Source organism: Neolamprologus multifasciatus, chromosome 23 (genome assembly GCF_963576455.1).
Source record: "Neolamprologus multifasciatus chromosome 23, fNeoMul1.2, whole genome shotgun sequence".
Classification (NCBI taxonomy): Eukaryota; Metazoa; Chordata; class Actinopteri; order Cichliformes; family Cichlidae; genus Neolamprologus; species Neolamprologus multifasciatus.
The window spans coordinates 12,619,078-12,636,095 of record NC_140460.1 but is presented as its reverse complement, the minus strand read 5'-3'; the positions used below and the strand labels follow the sequence as shown (position 1 = coordinate 12,636,095).

Genomic DNA, 17,018 nt, shown 5'->3' with positions numbered 1-17,018 from the left:
CCTAACATTATGTTGTAAATGCATAGTGCATAAGTCAATACTGCAAATAGCTCCTCTTTCATGAATTTATATATTATTAAGTCCCCCAAGGGAGACGGAACTGGTGATCAATTTCGCCCAAGGTTCTTTGGTTCCCTGAAGTGAAAACAAAAGCTGATCTATAATTGTCCTTTTCCTTCCTTCCCCCTCAACCATCACTGCCTGCCTTTTTGTAAGCCCTGGGGTTGGACGCGCATGTAGGCTGCCAGAGCTAAATGGGACAAGAGGTGTGGAAATGTGTGAATCAGCCTCAGCGGTGAAGGTATTGACAGATATTGGGGTTACACAATGGTGATGAGGATGCTGATGCAGCACCTCAAGGTTTCCAGGTCACACAGCCGGCAAGCAGAAACAAGGACGTGCGGTCTGCTCGACTACATCCCGATTATTTTGGCTGCAATGTACTCTGCGCATTGCTTTAAAAGCGCCGGTGCCAAAACACAACAGTCATCAAGATGCAAAATTAGGTCAGTCTGTCAGGGGTAAGATCGCTCAGTCCTCCAGGTTTGTGAGCTGTCAAATGTCATCAGAGGCAATGGTATATACATTATATATATAACAAATTTAGTGTTATGTGTTTGAAAATAAAGAAAAGACAAACATTTTACTATTTAACCTGTATACACTAAGACTGATTTATTATTATTAGATTTATTCAGAACCAAGTGTCTTTATCTCTCAAGCCGGGGTCGATACAAATTGACTTGATATAATTTCATATTATATCAAGTCGGTCTTGGACTGTGTGCATGTTGCAGTGTAGGACTCACCAAAGCACTTGCTCTGGTTGGTTGCCCTGTCCATGAAGACCTTAGAGGAGATGACGGTACCGAAGGGCAGAAACATTTGCATGAGTTCATTGTCTCCAAACTCCTGTGGCAGGTGGTAGATGAACAGGTTACAACCCTCTGGACCTGGTTGCAGAGATGCAGCGAAAGTTTGATAGAAAAAGAGAGAAACAGCAGTGAGTTTGTCTTTTTCAGACCTACATATCAGCCAAAATAAATACAGAATATGTGCAAAGAGCTGTCTCAGACATATGTGGCACTACCCATCATACAAAAATAAATAAATGATTAATTAACATTGGTAGAATTAGACAGTACAGTCTGAAATGAGCATTCATGCATGAGCATCCATTCCTTCATATGTGGCCTTTAGATGTATCTTCACCGTTCCTGCACACACCTGGCACAGGCTCAAATCATAATTAAAATATACATTATGTGTTGCTATTTTATAAAAAAAATTAAATAAAAACGCAACACGAGTTTATTAAAATCATCACATTGCAAGCTGAAAATCTTCAAATAAGCTGTCCCAATTTGCCTGCAACCATATTTTCATTGATGTTGTTTATATGTGTGTTTCATCCACACTTACTGTCACAGCTGGCTATTTTAACAGATATGCTACTACTTATCACTATTACTATATATTACTATAATACTGCTCTACATCAATCCCCATGTTTTATGTCGAGACGAGACCTGTTTACAGTCTCACACAGTCTGCTCTGTTTATCTATTAAACACAATGAAAATGATGTTAGAGTGTTTTTCTTCTCTCGCTGTACAACAACACTCAAAATGAAGTGTGTACAGTGTAAAAGCAAAGCAAGACTGGTCTCTCGTGCTCATCTCCCTGTTTAGCCATTACAAAGTATGAGGCATGCGAAGTGTAAAAGCAATAATGTTCTCTCACCCTCACCTTCTCTCTGCTGCTGCTGCTGCTGGATGACCTGTGCTGGTTGGGGCAGCGTTTGGCCAATGGGAGTCAGCGTAGTGGCCGGGTAGATCGCTGCGGACGCGAAGCAGTAGAACAAGGAAGGAAGGAGGGAATGTGAGAGAGATGAGTGTAAAATCGGGGATCCCACAGAGAACGGTGTCAAGGATGCTTAAGGTCGATCACACAAGCGTAACACGTAATCAAAGCCTCTCTGATGTTTCGTTCTGAGGCGCTGTCCTACACTATCTGAATACATACCACCTCACGCTACTCACGCACCACATAGCCTGCAGTTATTGTCTCATAGCTGCTACTCATTTATAGTGTTTACACGCCAGTGCAAAACCTCAGAATAACAGAATCGTAAACAAAGCCGTTCTGTCTTCTACCTGTGTACTGCTGTACACCGGTGAAGGCTTGCTGGAGGGTGTCGGCAGCAGTGGGGCTCTGGGTGGAGTAGGGCGGCAGGCCGTTGGTGTAAACAGTCTCCACGGCAGGGTGTCCGTTGGGCTGATGAGGGATGCCGGTGAATCCGTTGACGATAGGCGTGACGATGCTGGGTACAGCGGAGGTGGTGATGTTGGCTGGTGGAGAACTGAGGCCTGCTGGGAAAAAGGTTGGCTGTTGAGCACTTCATCTGGATCTCTGCGCATAATACTACAAGAGTTGTACAGCACTCAGACTTACACTAGCAGGCAGACACGCTTTTTTCTCATAAAGTGCCGAGAAAAACAGTTCTCTGTACACACACGCACACACTCACGCATTAAACACACAAAACTCGTGACCACGAGCTACACTGTGTCTTCTCTTTAATGCAAGGACACGGGTGCAACGTGAATCTGTCACATATCCGCCGTTTGTCGTGACACATCCTGCAGGATAGCTGGGGAGTCAACCTGTGAAAAATGAGCCTGTCTGTAGTGTTTGTGCGATACCCTGCTGGCTTGTACTGCTCAAGATGATGAAACCACTATGCAACTTCTGAGAAAAAAAAGAAAAAGAAAAAGGCGAAACAGATCTAGACTAGATAGAAGCAGATTACAGGGGGAGATTTGCTTGAATGAGCAGGTAGCAAATACACAAAGATGTCTCGTACTTTTACACATCATAAAAAAAAAAAGGAAGACAAAAGAACAACAGTTGGCAGTTTGACAAATGGGTGGGTCGTAACATATATGGCGCACGCCTGAAAGGCAGCTGCAGAAGGGTTCATGAGTGGAATCAAAATTGGATGCTCCGTGTTCTCTGTCATTCAATGCATTTTAAAAAGGACCCTCCTTTAGAAAGTGCTTCCAATTATGGCGGGGACGTCAAAGTGCCCATTCTCAGCAGAATCTCACTTTGTGATGGTCTCTCTAAAAGCGCTTCACTGTGGCAAAGCATCCAAGCTCATTGAAGTACAGCTCCCCCGAGGACCACCTCTCAATCTCAAAGCCCTCACTCTGATTGGACAGAAAGCCCAGGTTGTCACAGAAACCCTTCAGCGTGCCATATTTCCACAATCTGGGACCTCAATAAGGGACTTCTTATGAGTAGATTAGATAGCGTACACAATCACAACCAGCTCACGCAAATTGTACACTGAGATATGTGGCAATGCAAACAAAAAGACGCAGTATCACCAGAGCTGGGGTCTTACTCAAAAGCATTACATCACCCCAAAACTACATTACAAGCCGAAACCTCCTACTGCTGACTCCTATCATCTATGCTGGATTATTTTTATTGCTCTCTATCAATAATTGCCCCTTTGTCTTCACTCCTCACCTCTCCTACTCTGTTTTATTCTCCATCTTCTCTTCCTGTCTCAGCATTTAAACCACGAGGAAGCTGACAGTGGAGGAGGCAGATGCAGTGACCAGGGGAGTTGCCCCAGTCCAGCGAGAGCTGTTTTGTCTTTTGCACTGATTTTCTTTTACTTTTTTTTTTATATCTTTTTTTTATGAAGCCTCCCCATGATTGCTTGTTTCCTGCAGAGCTGTGATGAATTAGACTGCAGCTTCAGCCCATTCTCCTACCAGGACCCAGGAGAGTGCCGCTCCTATTCTGAGGGCTAGAGACAGCCAGTCTGCTCAGGCCACACGCAGTTTACTGTACCACCAGATAATGCACCCTCTCCATCATCAGGCAAATTCATTTTCCAAGCCTTAGCCATAGTGTGGGAGCACACGCCTATGTATTTGCAGCAGTTGTGCAGTGATAGCAGGAGTAGCAGCAGAAGTACTCGGTGGTAGCACGGACCCCTTATGTGCAATTTCATAAGTTCCGAGGTCAGCAATTACATATGACATCGGTACTGAAGGAGAACACACGAGAGAAGTCGCAGATTGGGGCCACTGAGTCCAGTCTGTTCATCATGTTGGAAATGCCACAGCAAGGAATGAACAGAAGTCTTATAAACACTACATTATCGCACCACAGTCAGTAAAGAGTGAAAAAGGGAAGTATTACTCTCCCGAACTAGATATTTTCATTTTATCCCTCAGTAGACACATAGTTCTTGCATTGTGAAAAACTGCATTCATAGCTTGTTTACAATGCGCACCCAAGAGTGCTGATATACATGTGGCTGTCAGGATGTTTTGCAACTATCAGGCTGTAATGACATGTTGTTCTTCACTCTGGCATGAGTGAATACAAAGCTGTAGGACAGAGGATTACATATTCCATACATTTTGCTCTGAACTATAAATTTACTGTTCTTTATGACTTCACCAAGGAACATTGCACTGCTAAACAGTATCCATATGTGTTTGTCCAATACATATACTTATGTTGTGGAAGCAAAATTACTCTCATCTTCTTGAAAGCTTCTTCTTAGAGGGAAAAACAGTTGATTTGCTCCTTGCTAAGGAGAAAAAGCCTTCACATGCAACAGAAGTATTTATTATGCTAATTATATATTGAAATCAACAAGGAATGCTATACCCAAACTGGAGAGTGCAGTCATTACCGGCAGAAGGACCGTCTTTTGCCAGAGAAAGTAATAAGTACTCAAAACAGATGCTTTCATCTAACTGATTTAAAATGCGACGCATTTAGAGTCAAAGAGAAAATGTCTGTCTTCTGTGAATAACACTGTGAGGGTGGGGGTAGCTTTCAAAGTCCAGTTGTGATCCTAAAAAGAACTCTGACTTTCAATACTGCCCTTTAGATAAGGAGTAAATATTTATAAAGCAAATCAAGTGTGACACCAAACAAATGCACTTCCAAATGAATGTGTTTTATTGTTACAGAGTTTAATATAATGTTTCATCTAGTGAATATTTCAAAGCACATAAGTAGTTTTCAGTCAGTACGCTAATTATTTGTGAAATCCTCCCCCTTGCTTGTCATCTTCACAGATCATTTAATAAATGGTTTTGAAAATGCAAGTGTACGCTGATGACTTAACTCTGATCAGCCGTGCCGCAACAGCTTTTCTGGCTTAAGTAGCAGTGAGCCCAAACAAATAACCAAATAATAGCCAGGGTAAAAAATAAATACTAGTAAAATTGCAGTGGACATAGCCACTATGGTTTCTGAACTTCCATTATGAAGTGACAACTTCAACATGTTGGCCATCAAAGACCCACATAGCAAGCAGGTCTGGCCCGGATCTGGTATCAAGCCGGCACTGCTGGCTGACTTCTGGCATGATAAGATGTATGTCATCCAGATATGGGCCAGGCCTGGAGTAGATGGCACTGTCTATGAGATGGCTCGATTATGGTTTGGCTTATGTGGCCCAGGCCCATAGAAAACAGGTCTGGCCCAGATCCAGCATCAAGCTGACACTTCTGACTGACTGGTGTCATAGCAGGGTGTATGTCAACCAGATGTGGCCAGGTCTGGCAATGATGGCACTATTTATGTTCCTATTTTCCTATTTTAGTGAGCAGACCCAAATGCCATGTTGCAATACTATACTGCTGTGGTAGCCAACGTTTCAAATACAGATTTGACAGGTTTGTGAGTGTAAACTTTATCAAAAACCTAGTGACGGTTTACTCATCTTTCCCTGTGGGTGGCCGTAGCTCAGGAGGTAGAGCAGGCCACCTACTGATAGGAAGGTTAGTGGTTCGAACCCAGTCTCCGCTAGAGTATGAATGTGGTTAGGAAGCGCTCAGTTTAGAGAAAGTGTGTGATTGGGTGAATGTGGCAAGTTGTATAGAGCACTTTGAGGAATCCTGGAAAATAGGAAAGTGCTATATAAGAATCAATCCATTCACTGTCTGAATAGAGATTTGCCATGTTACTTTTGCACTGTTATGTTCCGCCACTTGTTGTTATTACATGGCTTGATTAAGGTACACATTAGGCTGACATCTGGGCCATCACAGGGCCAGCAGTGTGTCTGCAACTGGCCCATTTGTGGGCCACCTCTGGCAAACCAGATCTGGGCCACCAAAGGGCCGTTATTCTTTGCGATATGTGGGGACATGTAAGCACATTGTGTGGGCCAGATTGGGGCCATACCATTTTTGCTATGTGGGGACATTCCGACTGAGAGTAACCATTGACTGTCTATTTTTGTTTATTCTAAAAACAATCATCCTTCTTTACTAAATAAGACTTGAAGAATGGCGATTGAAAACATAAATTCAAGAAGAAAATGTGCAATGAGATTATAAACCAAGCGAGAAGCAGAGCAGCTCCTGCATTAAATTTTATACTAACTTTTTAAGTTAAGGCAAGTTTAAGGAACCTCAACATTAGCTCCACTTTACAGATCCTGGGGCTACTTTAGTTTTGTTATACTGAGTACATATGATATGTGATGAAATTCCAACAGAAGAAAGACTCAAACGCATGGAACTCCAAAAAAGAAAAAGAAAAAATTCTTACTCATGGTAGATTTTTAGTACATAGAAAAAACACTGGAGGCAGCAGTATGGAAATAATGCAAGGAAAAGTTTGAAACGCAAGTTATGCAGAAAGAAAAATGCGTGGAACATTATTCACATAAGGAAGAAAGGCAGCATACAGATGAAAGGGAAGGACAAGATTGGCATGAACTACAGCAGGTCAGCCATTCACAATGGGTGGGTGGGAACATGAGTACAGAAGGTAAAAATATATGAAACAGCACAAGTGATATTTAAAATAAAAATGGCAAATGAGAGCTAAACAAACAAGAAACTGAAAAAAATCCAACAGCAGACTGGGATCTAACACACAATACACCTGAGGAAAAGGATTCCAGTAAAGATTGAACTGCACTTTAATGGTGCCAGCGTCTAGCATCTGTTGGGAACAAATCCCATAGCGTAAAAGTTCAAACACCTAATCAACATCTTCCTCATGGGGACAAACCAGTGGCCACAGCTTGAGCCACAGTCTGTAAATCGCATATCTATAGTGTCTTGGAGGGTGCTTCATTTACAGTCCTCACTTTGGCATGCTTGATAAAATGAATAAAAATGCAACTACTGAAAGGATCCCCTGACCATATGTTATATGCAATGCTAATTTATTTCCAGACTCATTTGCACTCTAGGCTCAGCAGCACCTTCTCGTACAGAATCTTCCTCCAAACTGCTATTCAAATATGAAACAAGTTCCTCAAGTACAGAGCTGGACAGATAACAGAGAGAGACCTCCAAGCCTTTCAGGCAAGCGTAAACACAAAATTTTAGACCACAAAATTTATTTCCCTGCACACTGCAATGAGCAAAGTGAGCCGCCAGAAAAAGGATTCCAACCTCTAAATGTATAATCATGTGATATACAATCTTAATTTTCTTTAGTTTATACGAAAAAATATTCACATTAACACATTTTTTCAGCTGATATTAAAATGAAACTATGTGAAGCTCGACAAATCATTTATTGCTAAATAAATATTAGATAATAAAACAAAAACAAAAACCTTCCACACTACTAAGCCTCCAGGGCTTCCTGCTCTACTTCTGAAGCTCATATGCATTCAATACACTGACCAAAGCAATGTGCCTGGCTTTCAGATGCCTGAGCAGACCAGCTGGGCAGCTTGTGAAGCTCCACTGCCTGCGTGCACCGGAGATCAAATCTGGTCAAGGCAAGAGGAGTGCCTGTGGCCTCTGAACAAACTTGAAGGCAACAAAAAAAGGGCTACCTTTTGCTCACTTCTAATTTTGAGAAATGTCATTATTTTGATGCCAGAGTCATGGTTTAATCTAAAAGGCTGAGGAGAAGCATTTGCATTTAAGGAACAGTGGCAACTTATCCGTCAGACAAAGTGTCATGAAAAACAAACCATTTTTTTAAACCTTTGCCTGCACTGGAAAGACACCTCTACAGCCTTAAAGAAAGCAGTTAGAGTAAAAGCATATTTCAGACTAAGAAGGACTGAAAGCTCGAGGTCACACCATCACTTGGGACACACAGGTATTCATCTTTCCAGCTGTTTCCTTTGGCTCTGAACAGGCCGTCGCTATCCTTGGATGTGATGTTTTGATCTAAACGTGAAGGATAGTTGATACTTTGTTCTAAATAAATATCTTAGCTTAACTGTCCTTTGATTGTTTGTGTTAGAATTAGTCCTTGCCAGTGCAAGGAAGCCATAGAGGACAGGTGGCATTAAGAAAGATCATCACGTCAAACAGTTCATTAGTTTCCCGGTGCTTTGTCACCACCGAAGTGTTCCGTATCCATGGTGTAGCCATGTTTGAATCCAGCAGGGATGTTGTGGCACATTCAGGGCTGGCTCTAAGTGTAACGGGCTCGTCTCTTGCTGTGGAGCATCTGCACTATACTTTGTGTAATATGCACTTGTGCATGCACATCTTCAGTGTAGAGCAGCGCCATGCAACAGAACATTAGAGCGACTTTGATTACACACTTCTCACATCCTAACAAAGCATTCTTGACACTGCGTGTTCCTCACCACATATACCCAGCGGGATTCACATCTCTCTCCATTTCTCCTTCCTCTCCTCCCTCACCCTCTTTATCTCGCCCCCCCTCCACCCTCTTAATCCAGCTTTTCCTCTCTCTCCCTTCTTTTGTTTAACTTTTATTTCTTCTGCAGCACTCAGGGAGCGGCACCTGGTGAACATTATTTTCAAAAAGCATCATCATGCATCATTGTAAGGATACATGCTCTAATCAGCTGAACCATCTGGCAAACGGCTTATGCACCATCAAGCTTAAATGCTGTGCATCTGTTGATCAAATGGATGTCTCATTGTTTTCAGGGTAACACCCTTAACCTCGGAGCCTCTTTGTACTTAAGCCTGCTGTCAAACAAGGTTTGGTATGTTGCAGAGGTTATGGAGATCATTTAAATAAAAGACTAGTGTCACATCACACTTTTATCCCAAGATCAGGAAGGGTTTCCATCTATGAAACCATTATTGGAGCTTTATGTTAATGCAGAGCAGTATGTGTCACTCAGAAAGGCAGTAGTATGGCTATCAATAGGTAATAGCTCTCATTTCACAAGGAAAGGGGACATTAACCTTTCTACCTTTTATGCTTTTGTACACAACTGCCAAATGTCAGAATTTAATTAAGCTGATGAGACATCTTAATGCATAAATTAAACCTCTGTTGAAGCAGAGAAGCGCTGTGCTCCCAGACCCCAAAAAACAGATTCTGATATTACAATGAATAATTCCACTGACTCGTGGCAGACATCCTACAGTCTCTCAGTAGTGTCAGAGTCTCTTGGCCTACTTATACAGACAGCCTTGCCAGTAATGTTATGTATTCAATGAACTCTAAATAAGTCATAGCCACAAGTGTGAAAAGGGAGAGAGAAAATAGCTGTGTATACCAAAGCAGCACGTTAGTCTACCACTCCTGCAACTGCTGGCAACCACGCTCATAATAACCAATGAAGAAAGGGGAAATAAGATATTTCATATTAATGATAGTCCTTGGAACTTCACAAAACTGATGATTTCTCTCAGGGATTAAAAATGTATTACATGCAATAATAAAAGTTAATCAGTGAATGGAAGCTTGCATAGAGGCATGGTCAAAATTACATAAATAGCACCACTTCATACACGTCAGGACCACGGGCTTAAAGGCACTTCTGAATCTCCTCTTACGCCCCATGACCACAAATATCTTGCTCTCTACTGTTTTCCCAAGAACTGATAACTATCTATAACACTGAATTACAGACAAAAGCAAAATCAGCATTACTTCCTTTAGAGTTAGACACTGATTTTCATGATGAAAGACTACAGTGCAGAAGAGAAGAGACTGGACAAAGCCCTCACACACACAGACACACACACACAATGTGTTTTCATATCTTTGTGGGGACATTTAATTGACATAATTCATTCCCTAGCCCAGGGGTCTGCAACCTTTAACACCCAAAGAGCCACTTGGACCCGGTTTCCACGCAAAAGAAAACACTGGGAGCCGCAAATACTTTTTGAAATCCAAAATGAAGATAACACTGTATATATTGTTTTTTACTTTTATGCTTTGTGTGAACAACTAAAGTAAGTAAGTAAAGTTTATCTATTAAGCGCTTTTCGCAGAAAGGCTGTCACAAAGTGCTGTACACAAATATTAAAATAAACAATACAATCAATAGACATTCTACACAATGTAAAAGATCAAATGTAAAGAATGTAAAGAATGTAAAATACGTAGATCAACAAAAGGCTTGTTTGAACAGAAAAGCTTTTAACTGCTTTTTAAAAGAATCCACAGAGCAAATAAGCTGTGTTGCTTATGAACTCCATGAAGTGCTACGGAGAAAATTACATTTTATTTATGTAATTAACACATTTTGAACTCTTAAATAAATATAACAAAAGGAAAGACACCTAGCTAAACTAAAATGATCCAGCAAACAAAAACTGTTGTGAGTCGCCACCCTTATATCGCCTTTGGGCTTTTGGAGCCTTGACCTGACTTTTAAAAAGTAATTGGAAAAAAGCATTATGCTGCTAAAAAAGGAAAAATAGATATTTGCAAAATTCTGCCTAAATATGTATTTTACCTGGTTAATGTGTGTGGCGGGGCGTGGTCTGCAGCGCCGCTGGGAGGCGGACGCACCTGTGCTGCACCCGCAATCACGCCTCGCCACCTTAAAGCCTGCGCTCTCTCTGCTGTTGTGTTGTCGGGCTGTGAGCTGAAAAGCTACAGCCGACTGTATGTACAGCAACCGTGTGTGAAAAGTGGTCAATAAAGAGATGCTGAAAAGCATGTTCATGCAAACATCGTCGGGTCTGCCGTGATATGTTTACAATAAGACTTATGGTCCCAAACCTGTGCGCAGCATCTGCAAATCGGGGCTTTCATCTTTACGCAGGACTGTAAGCTGTCATCTGTGAGGCGTGAGCGGTGTTTGTTTTAACATAGTTCATGGTGGAGCTGCTGACATAATGTGGATCCATAACTGGCTTACCTGGGGTCGAAAGTCTCGATAAATGCACGGCGTTTTGGCGGGTACACCAGCTTCCGCGAGTGTGACGCTTATTTTGAGCGGTGAAAAAATAATATAATATAATATAATTTTTATATTTCAAAATCACAATAATATTCCAATTTAGAACTACAAGTTAAAAAAAGAACTAAACACAAATAAAATACACTTCAGCTAAATACTTCTAATTTATTTTCCCAAACCACCGGGAGCCGCAGTATAAGGACAAAAGAGCCGCATGCGGCTCCAGAGCCGCAGGTTGCCGACCCCTGCCCTAGCCGCTTACCCTAACCATCAAAAATGAATGCCTAATCCTTACCCTCAGCCTAAACCTAACTGTAACCCAATTGTAACCCTGACACTAAAACCACATTTTGAGTCTGAAAAATGTCTTTAAACTCAGTGGAAGGGCTGTTGGTCCCCACAAGCATCGTAAACTTCCGATTTCTGGTCCCCACAAAGCTATGTAAACATGGACACACACGCACAAGCAGAGATAGGGGAAGATAGAAGGACAGGGAGGCAGGGAGAGATGTTCCTAGCCTTTCAGTTGCACTGTCTTTCATCAGCACTATTGTGTTGCCAAATACAGGTATGCATGCTGAACACAAAGATGTGAATTCGAGCACTGTCAGAGGTATACGCATCAAAATATGAGTTTCTCAGCAACGCTTAGCTCCACATTTAATCACTGTCTCGGATTGATTACGACCACCCCAAAAGTGCACACACTGCACTGAAAACATCACTGTGCATTTTTGACAAATGGGTCTCCTCTCTGGATATATTTGCTGAAGGTGAAAATTATACGTTACACATACGGCATGTGTGCCCACTGCCATGTTCCATTCTTTCACTTTTTGTAAATGTATATAAATTGATTTTAAAGGGTGAATTTAATGGTTAAGAAGAGTCCCTAGCATTTAATTTTCTCACTTATTAATCCAACTGACTGTTGGTTGTGTTAAGCTGGACGACAGAAAAATTGTAAATTAAAAAAAAATACCAACTTTTTTTCCCCCCCCCAAAGTAAACTGCAGTTCAGCGGGAATTTGATAAAGCACAGCAATTTCTGCAGAAACGGGATTCTTATGATGCCTATAAAGAAAACCCTAAACTAGGCCTTGTTGTGCTGATGATGCTCACACTGACTGGTTTAAAGTTACCAAAGACATCACCTTAAAAACTCAATACTGCAGTGTTGGCAAAGTAGATGAGGGGAGCACAACAAAGACTTTGCTACTGTATTATTTATTTTGGCTCATGCTTTTGTTGAGTGGAGAATCTTGAAGTTCTCTCTGTCTCAAGAAAAATGAAACACTGCTGAATAAGCAAATGTTAGGCAGTATGTAGGTGTTTCAAAGTCCTTCCCTTTCCTCTGTAATGGATCTGCATAGGAGGTGTTTGTTATGGAAAACAAAACCAAGTGCATGCAGATCATGCACAAGTGCTTCAAAGCACAAGGTCAAAATACTACGGGGAAATTAGCGGCTTATCTGTAAAGTTACTTATTGATATTCCTTCTTCTGCTGCTACTACACTAACCCCAAATATTGTTAGCATTCACAAACAACATAAACATGCAAATCACACTTTTATATTCATTTTTTCTCTCTCCATAGGAATCATTTTGGATCACCAGAAATGAGGCACGCTTTCGTCTGGCTTGTGCACATAAAGGCTAACATGTAAATGCACATACAGGCATGTTCCATTCACTGGCCTGGTACAAAGAAACAAACATAAGCAAGAGGAAAGGGAATGAAACTGTGTGCTCACCCAGGGTTTGATGAAACTCACCCGACACCGGGGTCATGGGGGTGGGCGGGAGGCTGTTGATGTTGAGCGCCCCCATCTGGTGGATCTGTGTGGCGGGGAAAGCCACACTAGGCGTGAGGTAACCTCCGTGGCTTGCTGCCATGATGGCTGCCTGCTGCTGCATGAGCTAAAGAAGAGGGACACGGAGAGATGGGTGGAGGAAAGGATGGTCGGATGGGGTGTGTGAGACAGGAGGGAGCAGCAGGTAGAAGGGATGTAAGAAAGGTCAGGGGAGGACAGATGGTAATGAAAAATATAGTAAGTTGCAAAGTAGTCAAAAAATGACGGGGGAAGGAGAGCAAGAGAGAAACATAGCACGGGTAGAACAGAGGGGAGGGATGTATGTTGAGGTTGATGGATGGATAGTGCATGAAAAGTACAGAGAAAGTAGAGCGGAATAAAAGAAAGAGAAGAAAAAAGAAGCCTGTCAACCTATGTTTAGTGAATCTGTCTCTCCTCCCAGCTGGAAGCCTGTCACCAGCTGCAGAAACGATTTAATAGCTGTCTGTTGGGCTCACACAAATCAAGGCATTGACATGTGCACATTATCTCTGTACTCAGGGAACAGGCAAAGTTTGCAGAGTTGCAATGCTTTTTCCCCCCCTTACAATTGTCAAACTTCACAATACTGTTTGCTGTAGCTATAGAAATGCCACAGACGTCCCCTCCCCCTGCTCCTCGGACTCATTCCTAATTTCTGTGATGTATTTGTGATGATGTATCCTGACATTCATCCATATTTTAAGTTTCTCTTGTTTTTTAATTCAGGCAGAAACCAGTAACAAAACAAAAGGCGGAATATATTTGGGATTGGGATTTCAGGAAATGACCAAAGTCTTTGCCACTGAAAAGTTATTCATTGCCGAAAATGTTGTTTGACTCTGTTTTCAGACTGCGACTCATCAAACGAATGTTTTAATGTGAGCTTAGCGAGCAACTCGGGTTTCAGACTATGTTGGTAATATACAGTTAGTTGGTTAATAGCAGTCAATTTTCACCCACTGGCCGATCCCACAAAGAGATCAAATCAATAGTCTTTCATTCGCTCTGCATTTCTGCTTAGCATAAAGTAAGAAGTGAGCGCTGAAGCTATTTTCCATCAAACGCAGAGTGCTTATCCATGTGCACAGGAAATGCTCACATGCACCGCTGCCTTGAAGTGCACCCACACATATACTCACCTGTTCACACAACATGCATGACAGAGAATATTCGTGCTTCTGCGCTTAACTTAAACTCTTCCTGTGCAAACCCCAAGCTGAATACTGAAATCAGAAGAAAATCCATCTTGGTACATTCATGTGTACAGTTTGTGAACCTGTGGGTTTATCTGGGGATTCAACAATCTTTTGCAGGCTGTGAAGCTTCCCATCAGACATGCAGAACTGTGCGGTATAGGAATACAAACGCAGCTGGACCAGCTTCTTGCCCTCGCCTCTGCATCTGTTTAATACTGCATAGCTTGTATCTCTTTGGAGAGCCACCGATGGCCATGGCCTGAGACTCGTATGAGCAGAAATCAAACTCCTCCGCCACTGGGACTAATGCTAATGATGACATTGTGAGACAGCGAAGGTATAGAATGTCACTCTGCTTGTATTTGCATGTGGACTCTGCAACGGAAAAGCCAATTATTTTCCCTTAGTGCCCCTGTCAGGTAACCTGAAAGCAGCTGTCCTACTGTAGAATGCCCAGTGCTGGCATCTCATCCATTAACCACATGCCTTGCCATTGCTATCTATTAACGCCTTTTGTCATTTGCATAATTTTATCAGCATGACAAATGGGGATCATCCATTTCTTTCCAAATAAGATGAATTGAGGCTTTAAGAGGATATAGCTGAAAGAGCCTGAAATGGAACAAGAAACTAAACAAAAGCAATGGCATAGAAACAAATAGGTCCAGAGGTTCTAGGGCTCACTTGCTTTGGCAATTTTGTGATTGCCCTTCTATTAGGACGTGAACAGGGTTGGACATCAGGAGGAAGAGTCTTATTGAAACACCACCTATTGTTTATTTATTTATTTAGTCTTGAGGTACCAGGGACTTTGGGATGACTCTAATAAGCTTGAACCCATTGGCAGCCCTGTGACCTTGTACAACCTGCAGGTCCGGATGCTGTAATAATGCAGTGGAAGTAAATATTGGCATGCCCAGAATACTATCTTCTCTCCCAAGGCATGTTTTAGATAATGCAATCCTTCATGCCGGCCGTCAGATTGTCATGGATAGCAGCTCTCGAATTAATTGATGCTTCAGCAAATCAATTCATACCAGCAAATTGGAAACTGAAGCATGTAGTTATGTTGGAATGCAGTGGTTATTACACTCTGCCTTTAATAATAAATAAAATAAAGACCAGAGTGGTTATGTTGACTGAGATTTTCAAAGTCATTCCATTTTATGTTTCATATGTCTACGCTTTCCCCCGTCCTTTTTTGCAAAATTTCAAAGGCATTATATTCAAAAGCCATTCCTCTTCCTTTATTTGTGCCCTACCCAGCAGATAGCAAATGTCTCTGGCAAAGAATGAGCACAACTGAGTCTTCATCATCACAGACTCAACCTTTTCTTCCATTTTTCTTTTCCTCTCGGAAGAGGAAAGAAACAGGCGGACAGAAACAACGGGGACAAAAGAGAAACGTGCGAGATGAAAGGGAGCAAAGAAAGTTGCCCAGGCTCCCGCAACATTCATTTAGTGTCAGACATCTGCTTTTTTATTGCAACCTGATGGCATTACTCTCCCCTGGTGCTAGCAGGCAATCACCTCTTTATCACATGGCAATTATCTCTGTAGCGCTGCTCTGTGACTCGCTGACTCTCAGCACTGTCACATGTGACCCCTTATAGCCCAACCAGCCAGTGACGGAGCAAGAGGGGAGGAGAGAGAGGGGGTGAAATAGGTTGGAAAAAAAAAAAAAATAAGTGAGCGAGAGAGACAGTGGGTCAATGAGGATAACTAAAAGACTGAAGGATAAAACTCAAGGGCCTCATTTGTTACCGCCATGCTCGAAGGCTGTATTTTCACAGAAAGATTATAATAGGTTCTTTCATCTCCGATGCACTTTGCCGTACCGTGCATGTGTGTGTGTCTAGACGCATGCAGGAGCTGTCCAAAGCCTGTCCTCACAGTGAAATCAGGCCACACACATACTGGTGTATACGTGCGGGGGCAGTTTATAGTACAGCCAAATGATGCAGTAATCTGTAACCATCATTTCTCATGTGTGCCTTTTGAATACGAGTCCCTCCAACAGGGGGAGATGTTTCCTAATGTGAGTTTATAGCCATCATTCCCCCTCTGATCCACCCACACACTGTCACTATTAGCACCAAGTTAAACCATTTGCTTTCCTCTAGTTTAGCTATCTCACGGTCTGTCTAATGCATCTTTGAGGGAGGCAAGGCGGCCAAAGTGCTGGAGGAAACTTCTCACTTTAACTCAAACACAGAGGAACCAGGGAAAGTTGAAACGGCCAGCCTCACAAAGAGACGCCACTTAAGATGATGAGAGAAGAAAAGTGACTTTTGTCAAATGTCGCTGTGTGCCAATGTGATGTTTGCGTCGTGAAGGGAAAATACAAAAAGCAATAAAAGCTGGTTTTACCACTCGCATTCAGCGTTTCACGGGAGAACTATTACAACTCATCACTAACGCTGGACTGAAACATGGAATCTCACTCTCGTTTTCCTTTGCCTTGTGTTTTATAAAATCACCTTTTGCAAATAGGATGTCTCCTGTCACAGCACACCGGTGTCTGTGTCGATCGTGAAAATGGCACATTTCTCATTTTTGGCATATGTTGTCAGTGTTGTACCCCCTCCAATTTGTGTTCAGAGCCCCCTCCTCCTCCTGGTTTGACTAAAATCCAATTTACTGGCTGTCAGCTCAACTCTATAATCCTATCCACTGGTGTAGTGGAGAGGTAGCTCTTTGAATTTACCATTTACTGTATTTGCTGGTTATGACTATATATACGAGCTCTCCCAATGTCTGTATTCCATACCGTGCCACCTCTTCTTCTCTTGGCTAGTGTATATGGAGAGTAGGAAAACGCATAGCGTGTCTTTAGA

At 42.2% G+C, this 17,018-nt stretch overlaps 1 protein-coding gene across 8 annotated transcripts in view; it reads right to left on the bottom strand.

Annotated features, from left to right (window-relative positions):
* The window catches only part of celf5a (cugbp, Elav-like family member 5a), a 200,479-nt gene that overhangs the window by 14,859 nt on the left and 168,602 nt on the right, over window positions 1-17,018 (bottom strand). For 2 of the 8 annotated variants that reach the window (XM_085152292.1, XM_085152294.1), the window contains exons 7-10: window positions 12,905-13,070; window positions 2,157-2,372; window positions 1,744-1,839; window positions 810-953 (exon numbers count right to left, since the gene is read on the bottom strand). In XM_085152292.1, coding sequence (XP_085008418.1) covers window positions 810-953; window positions 1,744-1,839; window positions 2,157-2,372; window positions 12,905-13,070 — 622 coding nt within the window. The remainder of the gene's footprint in view (window positions 1-809; window positions 954-1,743; window positions 1,840-2,156; window positions 2,373-12,904; window positions 13,071-17,018) is intronic. The other 6 variants (XM_085152295.1, XM_085152293.1, XM_085152297.1 and 3 more) reach the window with 6 other exon arrangements.